The sequence below is a fragment of the Macaca thibetana genome, chromosome 7 (genome assembly GCF_024542745.1).
Source record: "Macaca thibetana thibetana isolate TM-01 chromosome 7, ASM2454274v1, whole genome shotgun sequence".
Lineage (NCBI taxonomy): Eukaryota > Metazoa > Chordata > Mammalia > Primates > Cercopithecidae > Macaca > Macaca thibetana.
Window position 1 is genome coordinate 163,359,154 of NC_065584.1, and position 16,177 is coordinate 163,375,330.

Sequence of the window (16,177 nt, forward strand, 5' to 3'; positions counted from 1 at the left end):
TCTCTGTGTAGTCTGGGCTTTCTCACGTGGTAGATTCTCAAGGATTAGGAGAAAGAGAAATGTAAATGAATATGTAAATAGTATTTGTTTCTTGCTCATCACTGGAATTCAGTATTCTTACCCCCAAAGATTTCAAAATTCCTTACTGAGGCCAGGCTCAGTGGCTTACACCTATGATTCTGGCACTTTGGGAGGCTGAGGCAGGAGGATCACATGAGTCCAGGAGTTTGAGACTAGCTTGGGCGACATAGCAAGACCCTGATTTCTACAAGAAAATAAAAAATAAAAAATTAGCTAGGCGTGGCAGTACAGACTTGTAGTCCTAGCTACTTGGGAGACTAAGGAAGGAGAATCACTTGAACCCAGGAGTTCAAAGCTGCAATGGGCTATGATGGCACCACTGTACTCCAGCCTGGATGACACAGTGAGACCCTGTTTCTAAAAATAATAAATTTATTGGTGGGATGTTATGGCTCATACCCATAATTCCAGCCCTTTGGGAGACCAAGGCAGGAGGATCTCTTGAGGCTGGGAGTTCGAGACCACCCTATTCAAAAAAAAAAAACAAGACCCCCCCTCTCCCCACATCTGTACAAACATTTGTAAAAAAATAACCAGGCACGGTGGTATGCTACTTGGGAGGCTGACATGGGAGAATTGCTTGAGCTAGGGAGGTCAAGGTTGCAGTGAGTTGTGATTGCAGGACTGTGCTCCAGCCTGGGCAACAAAGTGAAACCCTGTCTGAAAAAAATAATAAGTAAAGAAATTTCTCACTGCATTTTGTTTGTTCATCTTGGTTTTAGGTTTTAGCAAAGCCAAACTCGAATCAATGGAAACATACCTTAAAGCTGTGAAATTGTTTCGAAATGACCAGAATTCTTCAGGAGAACCTGAATACTCCCAGGTATATGCAGAATAACACACCTAGTAGTAAAGAGTGTAAATTGTGGTGTAATCCCAGTGCTTTGGAAGGCTGGGGTGGGTTGGTTGGTTGAATTCAAGAGTTTGAGACCAGCCTGGGCAATATGGTAAAACCCTTTCACTGCAAAAAAATACAAACATTAGCTGGGCATGGCTTGTGCCTGTAGTCCCAGGTACCTGGGAGGCTGAGGTGGGCGGATCGCTTGAGCCTGTGGGGCAGCAGTTGCAGTAAGCTGAGATCATGCCACTGCACTGCAGCCTAGGTGACAGAGTGAGACTTGTGTCAAAAAAGAAGAAAAAAAGGAAATTCTGGAGTACCTGACCACCTGGGTTTGAATCCCAGCTCTAAGACATGTTAGCTGTATAACCTTGGGCAATTTATTTAGCCTTTCTGCCTCAGTTTTCTCATCTCTTAGATACTACAATAATATCTGCCTCTAAGGATTCTTAGATATTAAAAACAAATTCATGGAATAGTTCAGACACATAGTAAATACTTAGTAAAGGGTAGCTAATCTTTTGTTTTGCTTTTTGAGACCCAGTCTGGCTCTCTCACCAGACTAGAGTGTAGTGGCACAATCATGGTTCACTGTAGCCTCAACCTCTGGGCTCAAGCTCCCACCTTCCTGAGATTACAGGCATGAGCCACCACCATGCTTAACCCCCTTTTTGTTTTAATATTACTATTTTTTTTAATGTTATTATTTTTTGGACCCTGGGCAGGGTCTCCTTTTACTGCCCAGGCTGGTCTCAAACTCCTAGCTTCAAGGGATTCTCTAGCCTTGGCCTCCCAGAGTGCTGGGATTACAGGCAGGAGCCGCTGGGCCTGGCTGAGGGGGTAGCTATCATTATTATTATTGTCATTATTATTATTATTATCATTATTATTATTTAAGTAATGTTATTGTAGCCCAGTACTTTTGTTTTACTCATTAATTTTACGTAGAGTTTTATTGTAGTGAATTTTGTAATATTTTGTGAAGTCTAGTTGTGGTTTTTGGGTTTTGGTTTTTTTTTTTTTTTTTTTTTATAGAGAGAGGGTTTTGCCATGTTGCCTAGGCTGGTCTTAAACTCCTGGCCTCAAGCAATCCCTCCTGCCTTGGCCTCTCAAATTGCTGGGGTTACAGGTGTGAACCACCAAGCCCAGCCTATGAAGTCTAATTTTTTAGTATTTAAAGTAGTAATAGTGACTCTTAATTCTTTGCTCTAATTTATTTCTACTTTATGATAAGAGTAATATCTCCCTTCAGAATAATCAGTTTTGATGTTATCTGCATCTGGTTTACTTGTGTATTTTGCAAAATTCCTTTATTAAAGATACACACTACTATGCAGTCTTACGTATTAGTTTTAAAGATATTTTACAATCTAAGTAAATACTTACCTGAAATTAGCCAGGAGTAGTGGCATATTCCCACGGTTCCAGATCCTCAGGAGGCTGAGTAGGGATGATGACTTGAGCCCAGGAGGTCAAGGCTGCAGTGAGCTGTGGTGAGCCACTGCACTCTAACCTGGGTGACAGAGCGAGAACCTGTCTAAAAAAAACAAAAACAAAAAAAATGCCGGGCGCGGTGGCTCAAGCCTGTAATCCCAGCACTTTGGGAGGCCGAGACGGGCGGATCACGAGGTCAGGAGATCAGGACCATCCTGGCTAACACGGTGAAACCCTGTCTCTACTAAAAAATACAAAAAACTAGCCGGGCGAGGTGGCGGGTGCCTGTAGTCCCAGCTACTCGGGAGGCTGAGGCAGGAGAATGGCGTGAACCGGAGCTTGCAGTGAGCTGAGATCTGGCCACTGCACTCCAGCCTGGGTGACAAAGCAAGACTCTGTCTCAAAAAAAAAAAAAAAAAAAAAAAGATTATCTGTTGGAAATGTATATCAAAATAGGCAGAATTCATTTCCAGGAAAGACTTAATTTTAATAAAATTCATTTTCTAGGAGTGTGTCAAGGGTTTCTAACAACATGGCTTTACAGTTTTAGTTAACTGTTCGTTAAACTCCATGAGGACAGGAAATTTGGTTTGGTATTGTATCCCCAGCTCCTAGAACAATGCTGGCACATAATAGATATTCAGTAAACATGTTAGGTGAATAAATGAATACATATAGGACCCATAGAAATTGAATTTGTGTGCTACTTTGGGCAAATCTTTTTACTTCTGATCATTTTCCATCATTTTCACCTCTATTTATTAGATCTAGTGCTTTTTCCATGTATTTTCCTTCTTCACATTTTTTAAACTACAGAAGTGGAAAGAATAAGAAAAAGGGAAAACTTTGGTGGTAGAATAAAATGAAATAAATATGCCTGTTACAAACCCTTGGCTAGGTGCGGTGGGCTCACGCCTATAATCCCCACACTTTGGGAGGCTGAGGCAGGCAGATCACCTGATGTCAGGAGTTCAAGACCAGCGTTGCCAACATGGTGAAACCCCATCTCTACTAAAATTACAAAAAAAGAAAAAAAAAATTAGCCAGTTGTGGTGGCGGGGGCCTGTAATCTCAGCTACTCAGGAGGCTGAGGCACAAGAATTGCTTGAACCCAAGAGGCGAAGGTTGCGGTGAGCCGAGATGACACAACTGCATTTCAGCCTAGGCAACAGAGTGAGACTGTCTTTAAAAAAAAAAAAGAAAAAAAATGGCCGGGTGTGGTGGCTCACGCCTATAATCCCAGCACTTTGGGAGGCCGAGACGGGCAGATCATGAGGTCAGGAGGTCCAGACCATCCTGGCTAACACGGTGAAACCCTGTTTCTACTAAAAATACAGAAAATTAGCTGGGCGTGGTGGCATGTGCCTATAGTCCCAGCTACTCGGGAGGCTGAGGCAGGAGAATCGCTTCAACCTGGGAGACAGAGGTTGCAGTGAGCTGAGATCACACCACTGCACACCAGCCTGGGCAACACAGCGAGACTCTGTCTCAAAAAAAAAAAAAATTCTCACCAGGCCAGGTGTGGTGGCTCATGCCTGTAATTACAACCCTTTGGGAGGCCAAGGCAAGAGGATTACTTAAGGCCAGAAGTTCAAGACCAGCATCATAAGCAAGGCCCTGTCCCTACAGAAAAGGGATGGATGGCTTGAGCCCATGAGTTTGAAGCTGCAGAGAGCTATGATCGAATCACTGCACCTAGCCTTGAGTGATAGCAAGACCCACCCATGCTGGAGTGCAGTGGCGTGATCTCAGCTCACTGCAACCTCCAATTCCCGGGTTCAAGCAATTCTCCTGCCTCAGCCTCCCAAGTAGCTGGGATTACAGGCACGTGCCACCATGCCCAGCTATTTTTTGTATTTTTGGTAGAGACGGGGTTTCACCATGTTGGCTAGGCTGATCTCAAACTCTTGACCTCAAGTGATCCACCTGCCTCAGCCTGCCAAATTTCTGGGATACAGGCGTGAGCCACTGTGCCCGGCCCAAGACCCTGTCTCTTAAGAAAAAACGAAAACAAACTTGACTATATAAAGAAATTAAAATCATTAGGATGTTGATTTCAAGAGAAACTTCTTAAATGGATATTTATGGGCAAAGACTAGGATCACCTGAATCCACTAAATGAAAGTGTAAGTAAGCCAGGTGTGGATCCTCACGCGTGTAATCCCAGCATTTTTGGAGGCTGAGGCGGGAGGATTGCTTGAGCTCAGGACCAGCCTGGGTGACACAGTGGGACCTCATGTCTACTAAAATTCAGTTAGCCAGGCATGGTGGCGCATGCCTGTAGTCCCAGCTGCTTGTGGGGCTAAGGCGGGAGGATCACTTGAGCCCAGGAGGTTGAGGCTTCATTTAGTCCTGACTGTGCCACTGTGCTCCAGCCTGGACAACAGAATGAGACCTTTTCTCAATAAAAATAATAATAATAAATAAATAAATAAAGTGTAAGTAGTTGGATCAGTCAGAATAAACAGGGATATAAAATAATGTTGAAAGCCATGATGAAAAGTTTCGAGTTGATTATATTCACATAAATGCATGAAGGAAATAATAGAAATACCAGAAGAAATAAATAAAAATCTAGTTGGGAAGTGAGATTTTTAACAAAAAATACGATTTCTTAACCAAGGAATAAAAGCTTGGGTTGCTGGCCAGTGAAACCCTCTGGAACAGGAAAAAGAACCCTTTCTCTGCTGTGTCCCTTCAGCACCCTCTAGTGACCAGTTGTCACATCATGTGTGCTGACAAAGGAGAAATGTTTACTAACGGTTTACCTCTGTGATCACAGAGCTGGCAAAGGAGGGTGAATTTGGAGCTCAGAGGCAATAAGTTGAGAGCTGATACAGGCATCTATTTTATCATTGGACATCAGTTAAGACAGTGTTTATCTTTATGAGAAAAAACACTTGGGAAACCAGATTTTGTATATGCAGTACAGTTGGTGTTGTGGTAGTTTAATTGCATACTGATCTACTAGTCTTGCTTTTAGCAAATTTTCATGTTTCATACATTTAAATGTGCTTGTTTTAAAATCTTTATTTCTTGGGATTGAGGGTGTATTATACTATTAAAACAAATTGCATTAAAATAAATACGAATATACTTATTCTGCTTTAGAAAGTAATGCTTGAATTGGAATCCATTGTAAGAAATTCTGATTCCTTATTCTTTATCTTTCTCATTTCCTAGGTGATCCAGATTAATCTGAATTCAATAGTTCCATCTGTTAGTGGTCCAAAAAGACCTCAAGATAGAGTTGCTGTGACAGATATGAAAAGCGATTTCCAGGCTTGCTTAAATGAAAAGGTAGGTTATTGTTATCTGTGTTTTTCAACCCGCTTTGTGCTAAGTAGTAAAGAACCAACAAGGTGACCCATAAACTCAGTTCACTGCTATGTTTTATATATTATGGCACACACCAGCAGCCCCCTTATTTTCCTTCTGTCTGATGTGCCAGTCAGTCATTTGGTACAGTTCTATTGTGAGGATCAGAGATTGATTGTGTCTATTTCAATTAAAATTATATACAATTTAAAGTTGAGTTTGTTAGTCACAGTAGTCTCATTTTTAAATGCTGAATAACTACATATGGGTCTTGTATTGATGAGCAGCATAGATAATTGAATACATCATTACAGAAACTTTCTTCTTTTTTGAGACAGAGTCTCACTTTGTTGCCCAAGCTGCAGTGGCACAATCTCGGCTCACTGCAACCTCCCCCTCCCGGGCTCAAGTGATTCTCCTGCCTCAGCCCCCAAAGTAGTTGGGATTAACAGGCGTCTACCATTATTGCTGGCTAATTTTTGTATTTTTAGTAGAGACAGGATTTCACCATGTTGGCCAGACTGGTCTTCACCTCCTGACCTCAAGTGATCTGCCCACCTCAGCCTCCCAAAGTGCTGGGATTATAGCCATGAGCCACCACACCTGCCCTACTCTCATAAAATTTGGTAAATGTGACTGAATAGCAGGTGGTCTCTGGCTTTTTGGGGTTTGTATTTTCTGTCTCAGAATCACAGTTTTAGTCTTGTCACTTTCTCTATTCTGAGATCTCTAGTACTTGACTTTCCTTTCAGAGCCTTTCTTTTTATGATTTCTTGACTTTTTGTTCAGAAAATGTTAAACTTGTACAAAAACAAAATAGTCCACTGAATTGCCATGTACCTGTTAATTAGCTTCAATAATTAGCAACTCATAGCCAATCTTGTTTCGGCTATACCGCACTGACACGTACAGGATCCCTTTGGAGGAAATCTTTGGGGTCATTTTAGCAGAAAAAAATATGTGCCATCTCTTGAGAATTACTGTAAACAGGGATGATTAAGAACAACAAAGCCAAATAAGATCTGGATTCTGAGTGGTAGGCTGGACTTCCTTAGTAGATAAAAATTTTGCTTGTGAACATACCAGACTCTTATTGTGCCTATGCAGATTTATGCGTCAGCTGAATTAAACAACTACTGAATGTTATGGGCCTTCAGCATCACTCACAAATATGATTTTTAATGTTAAATCATCAGATGTCCAGTCTGCTATGTTTTCTGCCGGTATTTTATTCTGTACATACTCAGAATATTTAGTTTATATTTTTGTGGAAATTTGTATAGGTTGGATTTAAAGGCTTCCAAATTGCAGCTGAAAAACAAAGGGATATTGTCTCCATTCATTATGAAGGAAGTGAATATAAGCTGTCTCATGGATCAGTGGTCATTGCTGCAGTTATCAGTTGTACCAATAATTGCAATCCATCTGTCATGCTTGCCGCAGGTGGGTTGTAGTTTATGGCCATACTTTTTTTTTTCCTTAATTATTGTTAGCTTTTCTCTTATTGTAACTTTCTGTTTCTTAGATGATGCAAGAGTGTCTACATTTGATATTGAGAGACTTTCTATTATTTTAGTTAGGTCTTAAGGAGCCTGAGTTTGATTTATGTTATTTTGTTTTTATTACACTGAAGGTAAATTTACTGTTTACTATAACTTACCTATCAATTAATTTTAGGTTGTATCTGCTTCTCTTGTTAATTTAGAACTATAGTTATTTAGCAGGTATTTCCTGATTATCTGGAAGTTAACCATAACAGTGTGGGAGATTTCATTAAAAGTTATAAAAGTAGTAAAAGATCATTGTCTTGGCAAGGATTGTAAATGAAATCAATTTGTATGCCCATTGGAACATTTCCTTCGATGTATAAGACCATGTATAATGTGTTACATTCCCCTTAGCTTATTGTAATTATGACTTTAAAATGGTTCGCTTTAGAAAAAAGAAAAGAAGAAAGAAAAAAAAGATGGTTTTGTTAATGTGTACTTATATATGTGCATCTTTTGTTTCCAGTTGTGTGAATGATGTCAGCCTGTATCTTAATAATTTTCAACATAAAGGCTAGTATATTTACTGTAATTTTAAATTTGTTGTAAATGAAGCAAATCAGTAGAATAAAGTGGAAAAAATAATGACAATGAGTTTATGAATTCATACTTTAATCTGAATTGGAGATGAATCTGTTAAATAAATTACTTCTCACTTTTTACTTTAATATGAGTGAGAGAGGGAAAGAAACATTGGCATAATAAATCATTGTTTGTTGGCTGTGCAGGTCTTTTGGCTAAAAAGGCTGTTGAAGCTGGTCTGCATGTTAAACCTTATATAAGAACAAGTTTATCGCCAGGCAGTGGGATGGTTACACATTACCTCAGTTCAAGTGGAGTATTACCGTATCTCAGTAAGCTTGGGTAAGTGACAACTATCGCTGTTCATATTGATATTGGTGTTCAGTAGGTACTGAAGCTGCTTGTTTGTGCCTTTCATATACAAAGAGAAGATAGAGAGCCAGGCGCGGTGGCTGACGCCTGTAATCCCAGCACTTTGGGAGGCCGAGGCAGGCGGATCACAGGGTCAGGAGATCGAGACCACGGTGAAACCCCATTTCTACTAAAAATACAAAAAAAAATTAGCCGGGCACAGTGGCTGGCGCCTGTTGTCCCAGCTACTTGCGAGGCTGAGGCAGGAGAATGGCGTGAACCCGGGAGGCGGAGCTTGTAGTAAGCCAGGATCTTGCCATTGCACTCCAGACTGGGCGACAGAGCAAGACTCCATCTCAAAAAAAAAAAAAAAAGATAGAGGCCGGGCGCAGTGGCTCACGCCTGTAATCCCAGCACTTTGGGAGGCCAAGGCAGGTGGATCACGAGGTCAGGAGATCGAGACCATCCTGGCTAACACGGTGAAACCCTGTCTCTACTAAAAATACAAAAAATTAGCCGGGCAAGGTGGCGTGTGCCTGTAGTCCTAGCTACTCAGGAGGCTGAGGTAGGAGAATGGTGTGAACCCGGGAGGCAGAGCTTACAGTGAGCCGAGATTGCGCCACTGCACTCCAGCCTGGGGGACAGAGCGAGACACTCTCTCAAAAAACAACAACAACAAAAAGAAAAGAGGATAGAAAAAATATGCTTTAGTTTTACTTGCTACCTTGCCATTACCATACAATTTTTGATGCCTTATCACTCAGGAAACACTTATTGGGCATATCAAATGAGCAAAGCACCAGCTCAGATACACAGAAGTAGGAGATGTGGTCTTAGCTTCAAGATACTTAGTTGGAAAGACAAGACAAACAAGTATAACCAAATAACAGTTACAGTATAAGAAAAGATACCAAGTATGCACAATGTCTGTGAGTTGTGTAGGTCAGTTCAAAAAAGAAAGAAATCTTACAGTTTGCATTTATTAACTGAAAATTGTCATAATTTTAGTTTTATGAGGTTATTGGGTCTATAATACATAAGTTTAAGTTGTCCCTGAACTTTGGAGAAAGTAACTTACGATTTTTGGGCTGGGCGCGGTTGCTCATGCCTGTAATCCCAGCACTTTGGGAGGCCGAGGCAGGTGAATCACGAGGCCAGGAGTTTGAGACCAGCCTGGCCAATATGGTAAAGCTCCGTCTCTACTAAAAATACCAAAATTAGCCAGGCATGGTGATGCACACCTCTAGTCCCAGCTACTCAGGAGGCTGAGGCAGAAAAATTGCTTTAACCCGGGAAGCAGAGGTTGCAGTGAGCCGAGATCATGCCACTGTACTCCAGTCTGGGCAAGAGAGCGAGACTCCACCTCAAAAAAAAAAAATTACATACGTTTTTTTATGTAATCCAAAACAATTGATGCTAGTTGTGCAGGAATTGTTTGGTTTTGAGACAGTGTCTTGCTCTGTTGCCCACACTGGAGTGCAGTGGTGCAGTCACAGCTCATTGCAGCCTCGACCTCCTAGGCTCAAGCAGTCTTCCTACCTCACCCTCCTGAGTAGCTGGGACCACAGGTGTACACCACCACACCCAGCTAATTTTTATATTTTTAGTAGAGACAGAGTTTCGCCATGTTGGCCAGGCTTGTCTCAACCTCGTTGCCTCAAGTGATCCGCTCATCTCAGACCGGATTACAGGCCTGAGCCACCACATCCAGCCTAGCTGTATTTTCAGTGTCTGTTTTGGAACATATGAGTCATCAGTTCCTTTGCAAAATGGATAAATTTTAGATTTTTTTGCTTTTAGAATAGCATCTGAAAGTAATTTAGAGGACTGTGCCTGTAATCTTTTAGTTGTATCATCTTGGATTTATTGTCAGGGACTCTTCTTGGGTTTAACTGGTTGATAATTAAGAGATTACTCCTATCAGAGTGCCCAGTTACAGTGCCTCTTTTGGGACCTTTGGTCAGGTTATTATAGCCAGGTCCTCTTTACATTTTAAACCCTTGGATGGAAGTACAGAATCAATTATTTTAAAAGGTCATGTTATATTCCTAGCAGGTAATATTTGGGGGAATTCTCTTGTGCATTGATAAGTGCTGTTAAGGCTCTTCAAAGATTTGCATTCAGCTTTGAGACCCGCCTGAACATTTTTATTTTTTATTTTACAAAAAAAGTAGCTGGGCCTGGTGGCGAGCGCCTGTGGCCCCAGCTGCTCAGGAGGCTGAGGAGCAGAATTGCTTGAGCCCAGGAGGTTAAGGCTGCAGTGAGTTTGTTCAAATAGCATGCCTGAGAGTTAGACTTGATTGCTCAGAATGTTGTGAAGTGAATATATTGATGAAGGTTAATCCATGTGTCATGAATAGTCTTTTAAGTAATCTTATTACAGGGATAGAAATACAAGATAAGACTTGTCTTTTCTCTATAAATATTGTGATGTGCTATTCAGTCACATTTATTTTTTGAAATGCAGATTTGAAATCGTTGGTTATGGATGTTCAACTTGTGTGGGAAATACAGCCCCCTTATCAGAAGCAGTTTTAAATGCGGTAAAACAGGTAAAATGTGTGGATCGGCAAGCCATCTAAATGGTTTTCTTAACTATGTTTTGTTATTAAATTATAGAAAATATATATTGATGTGTTTATATTTCTGTAAACTCTGCACCTCTTGGCAGTTGCAACCTGTGAATGTTTAAATGATTGAAAGACTCATTTGTAGATCCTTGAAATAATTCCTTCATAATATAAGGAATTGATTTAGTTTATTCGCAAGATGGATAGTTCTGTATTTAAAAGTTACTAATATGTTTTTTGGTTAATCTCGCCCTCAGACTTTAAGATTGCTTATATATGATTATCCAAATTTGTACCATCTCTAGAATTGAATATGTTTGTTTGTGTGTTTGTGTTTTTTTTCCAGGGTGATTTGGTTACCTGTGGAATTTTATCTGGAAACAAAAATTTTGAAGGTCGTCTTTGTGATTGTGTTCGTGCCAATTATCTTGCCTCTCCACCGTTAGTGGTAGCTTATGCCATAGCAGGCACAGTGAATATAGATTTCCAGACAGAACCTTTAGGTATCTTTTCCTTTATGTATATGTATACCTACACATATGTTTCCCCATAGAAGTCATTATATTTTTGAAATGTTTCTTAGACCATCTATTCTTTGAATTATTTCAGGAAAACTTATGATAATGTATAGTTATTAATTTCTGTGTTTATGTGAAGAAAATAAAATGTGCAGGTAATTAGTTCTTCCAGCCGCTTAAGCCTGAAGCACCCAGTTGAATCATTTACTTGATGTCCATAATATGTCTTTGGAAAGGTATGAACATTTTCAGAGAGTTATTTTTTTACTGAGTGTCATGTTCAAAAATTTTAACCAGGTACTGACTCCACCGGCAAGAACATTTACCTGCATGATATTTGGCCTAGTCGAGAAGAAGTTCATCGAGTAGAGGAAGAACATGTTATACTATCCATGTTTAAAGCATTAAAAGATAAAATAGAAGTAAGAGTCTTATGTGTTTCTTAAATAATCAATTTGCAGTGTTCTTTTATTTCATATATCTTGTTTTCTGACTAGAATAAAAATTAAAATTATGTTATTTTGAACGCGGTTTTCAATGTGTAATAGTTTGTATCTGGAATCTATAATTAAAAAGCAAATGGCGGCTGGACACAGTGGCTCACGTCTGTAATCCCAGCACTTTGGGAGGCCAAGGCAGGTGGATCACCTGAGGTCAGGAGCTCAAGACCAGCCTGACCAACATGGAGAAACCCCATCTCCACTAAAAATACAAAAAAATTAGCCAGGTGTGGTGGCACATGCCTGTAATCCCAGCTATTCAGGAGGCTGAGGCAGGAGAATCGCTTGAACCCGGGAGGCAGAGGTTGCGGTGATCCGAAATCGTGCCATTGCACTACAACCTGGGCAACAAGAGCAAAGCTCCATCTCAAAAAAAAAAAGAAAGAAAATGTCTTAGAGTATCAGAATTGATTAGTGTTGATTGGATGATCCGTGCAGCAAACCATCGTGGCACACATTTACCTGTGTAACAAACCTGCATATCCTGCATATGTACCCCAGAAGTTAAAATAAAAGTTGAGGAGGAAAAGAAAGAATTGATTAGGTGTTCAGAATACATCAGTGAACAAAACCCAGAATTCTCCTGGGGAGAGGCAAATAAGCTGTAAAGAGAATAATTATATAAATTATGCAATTTTTAAAAATTATTATTTATTTTTTGGTGTTTCTTGGGAGATGGCGCCCCACTCTGTCACCCAGGCTGGAGTGCAGTGGCCTGAACCAGCTCACTGCAGCCTTAACCTCCTGGACTCAAACAATCCTGCTCCTCAGCCTCCCGAGTAACTGGGGCCACAGGCGCTCAGGCCCAGCTAATTTTTTTATTTTTTGTAAAATAAAAAATAAAGATGCTCAGGCTGGTCTCAAACTCCTGGACTGAAGTGATCCACCCACCTCAGCCTCCCAAAGTGTTGGGATTACAGGTGTGAGCCACTGTGCCTGGCCTAAGAAATGGTGAGATTTTTGGATGTAGTTTGAAGGCTTTGATGTGGAACAAATATATCGAAAAAGCAGAGGGTTTTTCTCCATTATAACATTCTTAGACATTAACAGCATACCTCATACATGCTTAATCTCTCTGTGGCAACATGTAGAAATCTTTCTAAATTCTTTAACTTTTTTTGGACTCTGTAGTCTTTATGTTCAGTTTATATTGAAACTTTCCCCTTACAGTGTACCTGGAGATCTGGTATGCTAGAATTTGAGGAGCAAATTTTTAATCATTCTGTCCAAAAACCTCATGATTTTTTACAATGCACTGTTTTGGCTGGGCATGTTGGCTAACGCCTATAATCCCAACACTCTGGGAGGCCAAGGCACACGTATCACTTGAGCTCAGGAGTTTAAGACCAGCCTGGGCAAAAATAAAAATTTTAAATTAAAAAAAAGAAGAATACACTGTCTTAATTTTCTTTCCAAATGGATAAGGCCTATTTTTGTTGTTTTTGTTCTGACCTAAGTACTATTTTATTCCGTTGATCATTTTCATGTGCCTCTTCTTCTGAGCCCTTTTAACTGTATTCACAGATGGGGAATAAACGGTGGAATTCCTTAGAAGCACCAGATTCAGTTTTGTTTCCATGGGACTTAAAGTCTACTTATATCAGATGCCCTTCATTTTTTGATAAACTCGTAAGTACTGTTTGACTATTTGATCTTTTAAAGATTGTTATAAACTAAGAAGTCTTGTAAAGAGTTAAATGCCTTGAACTTTTACCTTCTAGACCAAAGAGCCAGTTGCACTCCAGGCTATTGAAAATGCCCATGTCTTATTATATTTGGGAGACTCTGTCACAACAGATCATATATCACCTGCAGGAAGTATCGCTAGGAATAGTGCTGCCGCTAAGTATTTGACAAACAGAGGGTATGTGTACATGGCTTTAGAGTGTTTTTGTTTTTTCTTGTTTCTTATTGATTCAGAGGCTTCTATTGGTCATGTTCCTTTTTTCCAGTAAATACATGCTATCGTAGATATCTGACTGCCAATGTGTTTGTCTTAAGCAAGAATGGAGAATGGAGGGGGGCGGTACCTTCTGTACTTGTCTTTGCTTGTGACTTTAGACAATGAAATTGCAATTTTAAATTGAGCCCTTATAGTCTCAATAAACAGCTGATTGGAAATAAGATTTTTCTTTTTCAGTGCTACTTTATTGAAAAATCAGCTTGGTTTTACCTACCAAATGAAGCCTGCTCATTTGGTTAAAACCAGCTTCCCATTATGGGAGTAAGGAATTTAAATGTGTATTTTATGGGCTGTGAAATGTACATGTGTGAGGCTGGGAATGATGTGTATCAAATCAAAAGACAATGAATTTCTGCTTCATGAGCCAAAAATTTTATAGGAACAATAAATGTAAATGTAAAGGCTGTTTATATTGGAGATAAAAATTTTAAACTAGTAAGATTTTATTTCATTTCTACATGATTAATCATGTAGAGTTGCCCTGTTATCAAAGGACTGTTTTGACAATGAGACAAAGTTTTGCTAAAAGCAGAATGTGTAGTACTGCTACCTGATTAGCTTATTGGATGCTTGTTTGATGCTTGTGTAATTAAAATGACAAGCTTTTTCATTGATATTTATTTATTTATTTTTGAGACTGTCACTCAAAAGACTATCACTCTGTCACCCAGGCTGGAGTGCAGTGGTGCAATCTCAGCTCACTGCCACCTCTGCATCCCAGGTTCAAGCGATTCTCCTGCCTCAGCCTGCCAAGTAGCTGGAATTACAGGCACACGCCACCATGCCCAGAGAGTTTTTGTATTTTTAGTAGAGATGGGGTTTCACCACGTTGGCCAGGCTGGTCTCAAACTCCTGACCAAGTGATCCGCCCACCTCGGCCTCCCAAATTGCTGGGATTACAGGCATGAGCCACCGTGCCTGGCCAAAATGTCCATATAGCTTATCTTGACATGTGATAATATTGCATAGCTTTTATTATAAAGTGGTGAGAAATAAGTTTTCTTTCCTATAAATATTTTTTTGATTGTGATTTCCATCTTCATCATAATTGTGACATACTTCCAAAAAAGAAAAACAGTCAACACTTCTCTCAAATGTACAATTTTTGTAATTATTATGCCTTCTGGTATGTATTTCTTAGCACATTTAATCCAGTAGTGTTCATCAATTAGAATTTTCTAAAAATAAAGACACTCAAACCTCCTAACACTCCCACCCTGAAGTAAGAATTTAAATGCACAAATTTAGAGTATTGTTGTCTCTGCGTAAAAGACCAGATCAGAGGCCGATGAAAGTCAGTTGTTGATTGTTGAGATATTTATGTTCAGTTATTTTTCCCTAAAACGTTATATATAGTCACTAATCCAGTAGCAATACCCCTAGCACCCAGATTATGTTTTCTAAATACTATTTCCCAGTATGGTGAACCAGTGCTTCATGGAGAAATTAGTGATTCCAGATCTGGGACTGGAAAATGTACACGATTTTACCAAAAATTACCAAGATTACCAAAAACAAGGGAGTTGTCAAGAGACCATCAGTCTTCTGTCTAAAGGTCTCAGGGCCAGGACCAGCTCATTAGCTTGAAAACTGGTAAATATTATCAATTCTTTAACCAGCCTTTCCTGTATGGAATGTATTTCAGCATAACCAAATCATTGATGAAGGAAAGTTTGTCTTTTGTTTGTTTGTAGAGACAGGGTCTCACTCTTGCCCGGGCTGGAGGGCAATGGCAGTTGGCTCTCTGCTGCCTGGAACTCCTGGGCTCAAGCACTCCTCCTGTCACACCCTCCTGAGTAGCTTGGGACTACAGGCTCACACCGTCATGCCTGCATAATTTTTAAATTTTTTGTAGAGATGAGATCTCCCTTTGTTGCACAGGCTGGTCTCCAACACATGGGCTCAAGCATTCTTCCCACTTTGACCTCCCAAAGTGCTGGTATTGCAGCTAGGAGCCACCATGCCTGCTGGAAAGTTTTTCTTTATAGAACTTTTATAGCTAAAAAATGAAGAAGGAATGGGTGAATTATAGTGTCACTATTTTACAGTCTCTAGTAAAATAAGCAATCTAGCCCACAATGAGCTGGTAACATTCCAGGAAAAGACAATTGGCTATCTTGTGCCTCCTGATAGAAGTACACATGACCTATGAAGCATTGTTGCCAAAAATTAAAAACCCAAATCTTATCAAGCCACTGGATCTAACATGTGATTTACAAGAACAGAAGGCAGAAGAACTTGTTAAATGATCCATGGAGATGCAGTCAACACAATGTGGGTACAGAGAAGTATACAAGTGACTTTATTTCATCAGATAGAGCACAAGCAGGAGGAAGGAGAGGGAACATATACTGTCACTCCTTGGTATAGATGTGGGATTGGTTCCAGGACCACCCATGTATACCCAAATGCACACATACTGAATTCCTACAGTCAGTCCCGCAGATGCATGAAAAATTCCTACAGTCAGTCCTGCAGATGCATGAAAAATCGTATTTGCAGTTTTCTGCATCCTGTGAATAATATATTTTCTGT

The 16,177-nt window shown here is 40.0% G+C and overlaps 3 protein-coding genes across 4 annotated transcripts in view; 2 read left to right on the forward strand and 1 right to left on the reverse strand.

Moving 5' to 3' along the window:
• Window positions 1-16,177, reverse strand: part of SKIC8 (SKI8 subunit of superkiller complex) — a 421,718-nt gene that overhangs the window by 184,456 nt on the left and 221,085 nt on the right. The window lies entirely within an intron of this gene.
• The window catches only part of PSMA4 (proteasome 20S subunit alpha 4), a 231,304-nt gene that overhangs the window by 159,021 nt on the left and 56,106 nt on the right, over window positions 1-16,177 (forward strand). The gene's annotated exons all lie outside the window — the stretch shown is intronic.
• The window catches only part of IREB2 (iron responsive element binding protein 2), a 63,311-nt gene that overhangs the window by 39,080 nt on the left and 8,054 nt on the right, over window positions 1-16,177 (forward strand). For both annotated transcript variants that reach the window (XM_050799950.1, XM_050799952.1), the window contains exons 10-18: window positions 804-904; window positions 5,537-5,653; window positions 6,955-7,114; window positions 7,947-8,082; window positions 10,559-10,643; window positions 11,008-11,164; window positions 11,477-11,601; window positions 13,204-13,308; window positions 13,401-13,543. In XM_050799950.1, coding sequence (XP_050655907.1) covers window positions 804-904; window positions 5,537-5,653; window positions 6,955-7,114; window positions 7,947-8,082; window positions 10,559-10,643; window positions 11,008-11,164; window positions 11,477-11,601; window positions 13,204-13,308; window positions 13,401-13,543 — 1,129 coding nt within the window. The remainder of the gene's footprint in view (window positions 1-803; window positions 905-5,536; window positions 5,654-6,954; window positions 7,115-7,946; window positions 8,083-10,558; window positions 10,644-11,007; window positions 11,165-11,476; window positions 11,602-13,203; window positions 13,309-13,400; window positions 13,544-16,177) is intronic.